This window comes from Pyrus communis, chromosome 16 (genome assembly GCF_041283825.1).
Source record: "Pyrus communis isolate YQ-2024b chromosome 16, ASM4128382v1, whole genome shotgun sequence".
In the NCBI taxonomy this organism is placed as follows: Eukaryota; Viridiplantae; Streptophyta; class Magnoliopsida; order Rosales; family Rosaceae; genus Pyrus; species Pyrus communis.
Genome location: NC_142580.1, coordinates 27,246,041 through 27,257,347, shown reverse-complemented (window position 1 = coordinate 27,257,347; position 11,307 = coordinate 27,246,041). Strand labels below are relative to the sequence as shown.

At 38.3% G+C, this 11,307-nt stretch overlaps 1 protein-coding gene across 1 annotated transcript; it reads right to left on the bottom strand.

Moving 5' to 3' along the window:
• Window positions 1–1,019: 1,019 nt before the first annotated feature.
• LOC137732981 (uncharacterized) lies at window positions 1,020–1,993 on the bottom strand. Its single transcript, XM_068472209.2, has one exon. It carries the CDS (start codon window positions 1,862–1,864, stop codon window positions 1,151–1,153), a length of 714 nt encoding a protein of 237 aa, XP_068328310.2. The 5' UTR covers window positions 1,865–1,993; the 3' UTR covers window positions 1,020–1,150.
• Between the last annotated feature and the right edge of the window lie 9,314 nt (window positions 1,994–11,307).

Here is an 11,307-nt window from a genome sequence, read left to right as displayed (position 1 = left end):
GACGAAAACTAAAAATAGCAACGACGAAAGTAGACTAATGTAGTTTTGGAACCAAAGTAGACACCTGTGCAAAGATAGATATTCTTTTTGGATGAAAAATAAGGAGAGGCAGAGGGTATATAAGAGTTTCACTTTAAAACAATCTCCTTTGCATTTTTCCAAATCGATTCACGTATTGATATTTATTCTCCAACATCCACGTGCCACGTGGACTAAACTACTCCGAGTTTGACTGTTCCAATTCCGTTTAAAGAGTTGCGAGACTGGAAGTTGTCAAAAAAGTACAGCCCCACATATACCAACCCACCCACCAAGTCGTCAAGTACCCTAATCGCTCGCCACGACCGCCCCTCAATTTTTGAATAATTTCCATATCGGAACGCAAATTAGTAACACGTTACTAAATTCTTTTGACTAAATATGTTCTCATCAGTTATACTAGCATATACTAACACAAATTTTGTGTGTGAATATTTTTTATTTTTAATATGGGAAGGGATGGAAGAGAAAACAACGGCAAAATTTGATTGTGTGAAATTATATTTTTATCTCATATTTTTTATTCATTATGTTTTAATTAGATAGTTAAATTGGTAATTTCATAAAATTTTGATTGACAATAAGTATTTTATTAATTTGTAAACATAGTTTAAATTATGACACGCTGTTTTTTGAGTATAACTTCTTCACATTTTTCATCAATTATCTCCAACAATTCAATTATTATAGTAAAAAGTAAAAAGTAAAATAAATATCACCATAAATCAATCAAATCCATAAAAAGAGCATAATAGAATTAAAATTAATGAACACGCAAATCATAATCAGTGAATTTGCCAACTTTGCAATACATAATCTTAAATTGCATTCTAATTAGAGAAATTATATTCATACATTCCAAATTACTTCTCTCACAATTTTTTAATTTTTTAATATTTTCTACACACAGAAAAATATTAAAAAAAAAAAAATATGACATTAATTTAGAATGTGTGAATATAATTATTACCATTGCAAGATCAAAATGCCTTATGGATTCTCACGTTGCAAAAATAAATTAAAATAAAAAAGAAAGAGATAAAAGTAATAAAATTTATTGTTTTTTTAATGCTAATTTAATTATTTTTGTTTTCTAAAGAAAATAATATGATTAACCTCTGTACACAGGCGACCGCTCGGAAAAGATCTTTGAAATTTTGGAGTGCCGGAAGGCCTTGATCGGGCTCGGGAAATACCGTCCCCTGCCTTTTGCCGGCGGTCTCTCACCTCCAACGCCACCGGTTTTTGATGACATCGTCGGTACGGCCACCGACCTCGATTTCCTCATCATCGTCCTCCTCATCGCAGCTTCTGCGTCTTCTTCCTTCTCTTGAATTTCGCTCTCCACTTTCTTCTCCGCCGTCGTCTCGTTTTCTCCATTATTAACCTCACTTGTCTTGCTCCTGCGGGACGACCGGAATACCGACGACCAAAACGACGGTGTTTTAGTCCGTCCGACGGTTTGGGATTTGCTCCGGTCACCGACAGAGTCAAAGTCTGCGTGTCTGAAAGCACCGCCGAAAAACTTCGAGGTGGAGCGCAGAAATGGGGCCGCTACCGATCGGGACCGCCGGAACGAGGGCTCACCCTCGAGAAGCTTCGAGACTCGGACGCCATCGCCGGCGGGGAAGCGAAAGGACGAAGAAAAAGACGAGGAAGACGACGTCGTAGCGCAGCAACCGCAGGGGCGGACGTTAGCGCAGTCGGGGCAGAGAATGACGAGGCGCTCGCGGAGGCAGACGTGGCAGATTCCGCTCTTGCGACGCTTGGAAGGGTGTTTTGGACATTTCCAGACCTCTTCCTCGTCGACGTAAACCGCCTCCATTTCTGGTTGTGGAGTCGTTGGTTGTTCGTCGCTTTGGTTTTCCCTCTCTCGTTTGCGCGTTGTTTGGTTTTTTCTTCTGTGGCTACTGGCTGAGGATTATAAAATGTTGGGTTTGATGTTTTGCTTTTTTGTTGGGGGGGGGGGGGGGGGGCGTTTTGTGGATGGGACCAACTTAACCGCGGTTAATATTTCAACCATGGTTAAGATAATTTAGGTTTTGGTGCGTCGGTTGGTAAACCTTGGCGGACGGAACGGAACCAGTCGAATAGAGCGAGGTGGAGGTCTTGAATGGGCGTCTGTGTTGTAAAGCTTGCCCCTCTACTTTCGACCTATCTACGGAAATGCAATGGCTACAGTTCACACGTGCAATATGGGGAAATGGACGATGGGCTCCAACGGAGAAAAGGTAAATTGATTATTTGTAAAGTAAGCATCTTTATAGATGTTTCTTGACATTTTGGTCAAATTACTTCATAAATTAAAATGTAAAGCAAGTGTTACTAGAAATTCTAACCAACGAGTTACTGATCTAATTGACTTTTAAAACAGCCAAGTCAAATTATCCCATCATTTGTACCTTAACCTATAAATTTTGATCTTCGTGTAAAAGAGTTTAAGAAAACATTCTAAAAAATCACGTACAACGCAGGTACCAGATTCCATGGTAGCGTTGAGAAATTGTTTTCTTAACAAACGTTATAATGGGGAGAGAAATGGATCGAGCTTAACAATAGTCTAACAATAATGTGGTTCAAATTTGGTTTTAGCAAGAATCGAACTTATTACCTCTCATTTACAAATGAAAAGGAATACTATTAGACCATAGTACTAAGTGACAACGTAAATAAATTATTAAACTATGCTAGAATAGCATTTTTGGATCTACTTAAATAATGGGCATGAAGCTGCAGCAATTCGGGAAGCTTTGGAGTTTTGCATTGAGTATGGAGTTGACAACGTGATTATTAAATCGGATGCAAAGGTGATTATTCAAATGAAACTTTAACGAAAAGCTTCTGGTACTGTTTATTTTAACAAAAAATCACATTTTAACACTAAAAGGTCAATCCTGATACTATTCACTTTATTCTTTATTTTGTCATTTTCGTTAAGACTCAAAAAATTTAAGTCATTTTCATTAGTTTTCTTTTATTCAAATGATTAGAAAGGAATTGACTCACAATTACAGCCTTGAATGCATCCATGGTGACATTGAGACTCAAGCACGAAGTTTGAGGTTGGTGACGTTTGACTATGTCTAGACAGGGCTAATGAGTCCATATTATACCATATATTTTACCATATTCCTAGTTATAGTTTATTGGTTATTTTGGTATAATTTTGACATTTTGTTATATATTTTCAATATAGAAACATGCGAATTCCTCTGAAGTAAAAAGTGATCAAACAGATGAATTTTTGAGTGATTCCAATTGAAGGATGTTCTTGATTCTTTCAAGATGATTGTGTCAAAGTTTTAGATTTTTCTACCAAGCCATTTGACCGTGGCGATGAAATAAAGGACCAGATTGACCTTTCTGGACGTTTTAGGTATTTTGGAGGTCAAGATGACATATTTTTAGGAAGATTCCTTCTGACGATTTGTAGGGGACGTCTCCAACTTTCAAAAGGGACTTTTTGGGATCAAATCGGAGTTGATTTGGTTGGTCAAAAGTCTAATTTCCTAAGAAGTCCAAATTTCAGTTTAAATAGGAAACATTTTATTTTCTGTTTTATTATTTTATTATGTTTCCTAGTTTTATTCTAAGACTTTTTAGGGTTTTATTTTGTAGTAGTATAAATAAGACTTTTTAGCCGTTAGGGTTAGAAGGGAAGAGAGGCGAAAACGCACAAGCCTTTGACAATTCAAGTTTATTTTCTAGGTGTTTTCTATCATTGTTCTTAATAATATTTTATTATGATTGTTCGTAACTAGTTCTTTTGCTAGGGCGAAGCCTTGAGCCTTAGCATGAATATGTGATTTTATTATTTCCTTATGAATGGATGCATGCTTGCTTTGAATTATAAATCACCGTGATTAAACTATCTAGTTGTCTTAATGATTCGTGACCATTAGGATTTTTAGATAAGTAATTTGATGCAATTTATGTTGGAACATCACCCTGAAATTGAAGAGGGCTTGTTGTGATTTGTAATTGTAGGTTCACTTAAGGTGAACATCACGCTCTTAAGGGTTGCATGGTTTTTCAAAGGGTTTTCACAAAGCATAATGAGTCTTGTATGTTTATATTTGATCTAAATATCACAGATGAGTTGCATGTTAGATATACGTTTTCCCTTGAACATCAAGAGGAAGATATGCATTAGGAAAACCTAACCTTTAAAGCATGTATGTGAAAATTCATAAGTAGTTGATAAAATTGCATAGGATTGTTAAAGGGACAGCGGAACCCTAGGCTTTTACAAATTGATTTTCTTTAAATTGTTCTCTAGTAAATTTCTTTAATTATTTTATTTTAAAATTCTTTTTTATTATATTAAATTCTAAAATGAACATTTTCCAAACTTTGTTTTGAATAATTAATTAAGAGTTGGTTTTAAACACAAATTATTCATTCAATCTCTGTGGAAAATGACCTTGCTTGAGCCGCTATATTATGACAGCCTTGTACTGTTGCAAGTATTTTTAGGTGTATTTATCCCTACTTTTGCAGGTGGTAAAATTGACACACCCCGACTGAAATCAGGGCATGCTGGCCGTCACGTAGAAGTGACGTAACCATGTGCACAATGTGGAAGCTAATAAAATAATAATAAAAGTACGAATAAATGAAAACCAGCTATACACAACGTAAGAACATACATGTGCAAGCGCGAGTGTGAAAAACAAAGTTCAGAGCTCAAAGACCTAATGCAGTTCGGGAGAAATGACATTACAAAAACACACCCAAAGGTGGTCCTACACTGGTAATAATCTGTCAGATATGCCGGGAAAATCCTCTGGGGAGCCACCAAAAGAGCTAGCCAACTAGAACCTGGAGGGGCGCTAAACAAAAAGTGTGAGTGGGCAAAAACAAAGCTTTTCGAAAACCATTTCGTAAACAAAGTTCTAACCCCTCGCCGAAAAACCTGTAAACTTCCCAGAAAATAGAGCATACACACACACACACACACACACACACACACACATATATATATATATATAAGTCATGCTAAAAAATATGCCATGCCAAAAGCCTCGAAGTAAAATGCAAGTGCTCAGGTAATGTCAAATCAATGCCATGTAATCTGTCAGCTGGAGTCACCTAACGTGACCTGTACGGCTGAATCTAGAGCTCAAATCTCCATCTCACTAATTATACCTGCACACGAGTCGAAACCACCTAACGTGGTCTGTACGACAGGACTGGGTGTAATATAAGTACGCTCAAGTGCTACGATCACGTGAAGGCTGGGTGAATAATCGCGGGTCACCTACGAGTCGGAACCACCTAAAGTGGTCTGTACGACAGGATTGTGCACCTAACTTGGATCCAAGATGAGCGTGTGGTGCGGGAGGTGAACATCACGTGAATGACTGTGCCCAACTCTGGGCGGGAGCACTAACACCGGGGTGCAGGTTATGAGCTCTCTATGCATCTTATATCACTACTAAACATAAACATAAACCATAACTTATTTGGCACTTACCTGTGCGTCCGCAACACCAAATATATATATATATATATATATATATATATATATGCAACTACTAATGCATCACTAAATATGCAATTGCAATTCATGGCATTTAAAACATATAAACGTTTCATTTCATTTTCTGGGAAAATCATAAGTATATAGGTATATATGGAAAACCAAAAACCCACTCATTGGTATGTAGAAGGGTCGTAACTCCCTTGCCTCGAGTGACTGCGCTCGTCCTCGGGATAGGTCTCACCTATATGCGAAACAACTATAAAAACGTTAATTTTAAAGCACATAACCAACATTACAAAATAACTTCTCATACAATGCTCAAATGGGGTGTATGAATACACCAACGTGATCTACTCAACCTCACGAATATCCCCACATTTTTAAAATAATTTTCTGACACCGCACGCACCCCCACGCGCCGACCAAGGCACGGCCACATGCGCAGGCACGTGCCTGGCACACTGACGGCGTCAGTTAACGGTGTCAGGAATATTCCGTTAAGCCTAACAAATTCTGTTAACGCCATTAGGAATATTCCGTCCAAACTGACGGAATATTCCGTCATCTTCTCCGGCCAAACTCCGACGCCGTCACCGTCATCTATGCCTCTCAAATCACTACTGAATATAACCATAAACCATACTTACCTGGCACTTACCTGTACGTCCACATCACCAATACACACACATATATATATATATATATATATATATATATGCAACTAATAATGTGTAAATAAATGGCAAACAATAAGCATGGCATATAAACGAATAAACGTTTCATTTCACTTTCGGGGAAAAGTATAAGTATATAGGTATATACGGAAAACCAAAAGCCCACTCACTGGCATGTAGAAGGGTCGTAACCCCCTTGCCTCGAGTGACCGCGCTCGTCCTCGGGATAGGTCTCACCTATATGCGAAACAACTATAAAAACGTTAATTTTAAAGCACATAACCAACATTGCGAAATAACTTCTCATACAATGCTTAAATGGGGTGTATGAATACACCAACGTGATCTACTCAACCTCAGGAACATCCCCATATTTTTAGAAAAATTTTCCACCGCCGCACGCGCCAGCCAAAGCACGGCCACACGCGCAGGCACATGCCTGGCACACTAACGGCGTCAGTTAACGCCGTCAGGAATATTCCATTAACTTTAACGGATTCTGTTAACGCCGTTAGGAATATTCCGTCCAAACTGACAGAATATTCCATCATCTTCTCCGGCGAAGCTTCGGCGCCGGAAAATCGGGTAATTTTCAAAACCTTGTAACTTCTTCGTTTTTCAACCAAATTTCACAAAATTGGTACCAAAATGAAGCTTACAACGAGAGGAACAAATCCATACCACTTTCAAGTGCTAAAACACACGGAATCTTGCTGGGAAAACACCACCAACTCCGGCCAACCTTGTAACTCACGATCTTGATGTCCAAAACCTTCAAACGAACCACCCCGAGCCTCCTAAGGACCTCACCAAGCTTCCTACAAGCTTGAAATTCCCAAAAACACAAGAATTAACGTGTGCATGAACAGTGACCAAATCGGGGTATCCCGAGTTCGACGTGAAAACGAAGGTATCCTTACCTGAAATGGGTATGGTTGAACTCCTACGGACCTCACGAGCACGAATATGTAATTTGTTTCCTCGATCTGTGAAGGTTTGGATGGTTTTTGGGTGTGTCCGTACAAGAAGAATAGAAATGGGAGAGATAGAGAGCTCGGGACAGGGATGCAATCAGAGGGAAGGGTGAGGGGGGGGTGTGGGAGAGTGTGTATATGGTCCAAAACTTGCCAACAAAAACCAAAAACAACCACACAACGAAACAACCATGCTAGGGGCAAAAACGTCATTTCACCCCTACAGTTCGAAAATCCGGAACGGGCTGTCACAAAATCCTATCAAGGGCAATCGTGCTACTCACTCGATGGCAAAGTTTGTGTTTAAAAAGGGTTATTCCTTTGTATGAAACTATATTGGCCCTAAGCTCTTGTTTAATATTTTAGCACAAGATGTAAACCTTTCTACTTGATTATAATGAAGTTTATCTTTCAGATGATGATGATGATGATAATAATAATAATAATAATAATTTATAATAATAATAATAATAATAATAATAATAATAATAATAATAATAATAATAATAATAATAATAATAATAATAATAATAATTATTATTATTATTATTATTATTATTATTATTATTATTATTATTATTATGGGCAGGAGCAAGTGGGCCTTTACCACAGTGATGGAAAGACGTTGAGTCCTTGCACAACAACATGGGTTCGAACCCCATCGGTGGATAATCTAACAAAATCTATCATTTGACAAAAACAAAAAATGGGCATGAAATTTGGGGATTCAGGAACTGTAATTTTCTTCAGCTCACGATGATGGTACAAGCATCATATCTGTATCTTCACTGATGCAATGCTTCAACTCATGGGAGTGTTGGTGGCTTATGAGTTTATATCTCACTTCTTTTTTTTGCAATGTCCTTGGACGATGGATCTATAGTTTTGGTTGTTGGAGCTTGTTCGACATTATTTTCTAATGGTAGAACTGTATTACAGGTTTTTTCAAAAACCTTTCTTGCATCTTATTATGGTTCCTCTGTAATCAGATTTGTTTTAAGGCAATTCTAGTTCCTTGAATTATGCCAACTGTTGGCTAGTGGCTTGGTTCTGCAGTTAAGCTCTATTGTGTTTCTCGAGTTGTAGCTCCTCTTCTTCAGTGGTAACTATTGGGGGGATTTTTCGCTCATCGGAGGGTAGCGTGCTTTGTGCTTTTGCATCAAATACAAAATTTGTTAGTTTAGTCGCTGCTGAATTTCTTGCCCTCATTAAGGCTATGCATGCAGCTTGGGTCAAAGATTTGAAGCGTATAAGGATTGAAACAGATTACACGCTAGTCATTCATCATTTTTTAAAGGCGCCTAATGTGGTCCATTGTTTCTTTAGTTAACATTCAAAAATTGCAGGTTAACAAACTAGAATACTAAATCACTGGTGGGTGTGAACAATAATGAAATAGACACAAAGATATAAGTGGTTCACACCTCAAAATTCTGCTATATCCGTTGTGTTGTACGAATTCTATTAATTTACAAGGCTAAAAAAGTTCTCAGCTAATACATGAATTCTCTCTTGTTTTTTTGTCTGACATTAATAATGAAGGTTTTCACTCCCTTATATTGGCCCTCATTGGATCCCTCAGCCTTGGGTCTTTCCCACTTGGCATTAAATGCTCAAACTAACTCACTGATACATTTTCACCTGGCAACTAGACATTCTATGTGAACTATTGGTATCCAGTCAATATAACACATTTCTAGACGAAAATGGACTAATCTTCCCAGTCGACCTTGGTTATCTAACCAGTCTCTCTAAACACCAACTTGACTTGTTTTACATCCTATCCTAGGTCTCTACTATTGACTTAGAGTCACCAAGTAGCTTGATTGACGTTTGAGTAGACCTCCCTTAGAGACCTATACCATAAAGATGTCAATTTTCCAATGTGCTCTTGGTCTAGGTTCGTCTCACACATTGGTACTTTTCTTAGCTATGATTGAATGTAATTTAACCGCATTTTAACACAATTATTCGTGAATATCGAGGTGCTAGTTTTCGCCGACGTGAACTGATGCCGGCAACAATTATTGTTGTTGAGCCCTCCCTTAATTGTGTCAAGGCTAACCCTCTCGTAAACCGATTTGGTTCATGACCTTGCCAAGCGTGTAACCCCAAACCCTGGCAATTAATACTCGATAATTCTGAATAGATTATCATCACATTTCTCTTTTCTTTTCTAAGATCAAAACTATCTGCAGATAATGAGCACATACAATGTCAACCGTTTCTGATTCCGAGAAAAACTACTGCTCAAAACTACGAACGATCGATCAATAATGAGAGTGTTAACTTTGAGGCTATTGCGGATGTTGTCGACACGCTTGGGGGTGACATGCCCGAGCTCTTCAAGTCAGGTGTTGGATTCTTATTAATCCCTTTCTTCATAGAGTCCTTGCTCATCTTGGATTTGATCGCTACCAACTTAATCCGAACTCCATCGGATTCGTCATTTGCAAGTACGTGCTTTGTTTGGAGCAACTCAAGGTAGAGCCCAGCCTTAACATTATAAAACACTATTATAAGCTATGTAACAGCCCCCACTAAGTCAAGTTCAGCCACTTGCTTGGGCATACATTTATGTTTACCCATAATCCTTTCAACCCACTAAGTCAGGTTCAGTTGCTTGCTTCAGCCTTCCTAGTAACTCCTGTTCATTTTGAGTTTTCTAATCCTTGATGATTTTCGTTTTGCAGCTAATTGGTCGAATTTGTGCTCAACCACCACTCTATCCTAAAAATGTGTCTCTCTCCATGGTATAAATAGACCCATCTAGGGTTTATCTATAGTAACACAATCTAAACACTTCAATTCTCTTTCCCACTGCTTGAGTCTAAAATGATTCACTAATTTGACTGTCGGAGAGCCTTTGGCCAGCATGCACTCCCTTCCCCCGGTATTAGGCATGCTTACGGTTGTTTATTATTTTGCAGGTTACTTGAGTTTGTGCTCAACCACCACTCATGGAGGTGCACGAATGATGTTTACTAAGTTTCTAAAACATATAGAACATCGAACAATATTTGAGGCCCAATCATTGCCTCCCACGTGTCAAAACCAGGTGGTTTCTTTTGGGGTGATTTTATTATTTAGGGTTTAGTGTCATAACCTTGCACAACTCATCATCCTACACGTAATAAACTGACGGCTTTATCTTAAACACCCACATTGGGAAATCAAGTGTTGGGAATAACTGATAGGAACCACCTCTTGGCATGGAAACCTTTCGTGAGGAGGTTATACCCTCTATGTGCCACAATTAGCCCTCTAATATCAATCATGAAAGCCTTTCACATCCCCTAGGTTCATGATGTAGCCTATTTGTTTTCTTGCAAAGAGAACTGCAATATTTGCAATCGTTTTTTGCTTCTTGGTTTTGTTCTACACGCCACATTAATCCTCTATTTATAGGTGGTGTAATTTGTGCATGACATAATCTCCCTACTGTCTCTTTATTCAAGCCAAAAATTGTAAACTCCCACTTAATTTTTCACGTCTCTAATGGCTCACAATTTCCCAATTGCTTATATTTCCTACCACTCTAGAAGACCATTCTCCTTACCCAGGCTTCCTTCCTGACAAACCCTTTCATAGTTCCTAACCTAGGGGACCTCCAATTGTCGTTGTAAGTTCAATTGGAAAGGACAGTCACTAGGGTTGACACCAAATAAGTCTCCATCATTAACATGGAGCATATGAAAACTAGGGTGTTGATGTGCAAAATGATTGGAAAACCATTCAAGGAGGAAGTCATCCACGGAGAGCTCGCTCTCAGTTGAACAGAGTTTGTGAAAAAAAAACACCTTTTTTGTGGACTGTTTCTGCCACAAGTGGTTTGCCGTGGAGTTCACTATCGAAGACGAACTTGAGTACGTGATGCAAAACAGTCATTAGTATGTTAAATGACTAATTTTCCACTTGTAAAAGTGGACTGAGGATTTATGGAATGTAACCCTATAAATTTCTTAAGGGTGTGGGTTGAAATCCCTCAGATACTTATCCAATTTCAGGACATGGAGATCCTCAAGAACGTCATTGAACCCATTGGCAGACTTCTAAGGGTGGATGATGGATCTATTAATTCTCTTAATGTAGTGGCCATTAGGGTGTTAATAGAAATAGATGTTTTTCTGCTACT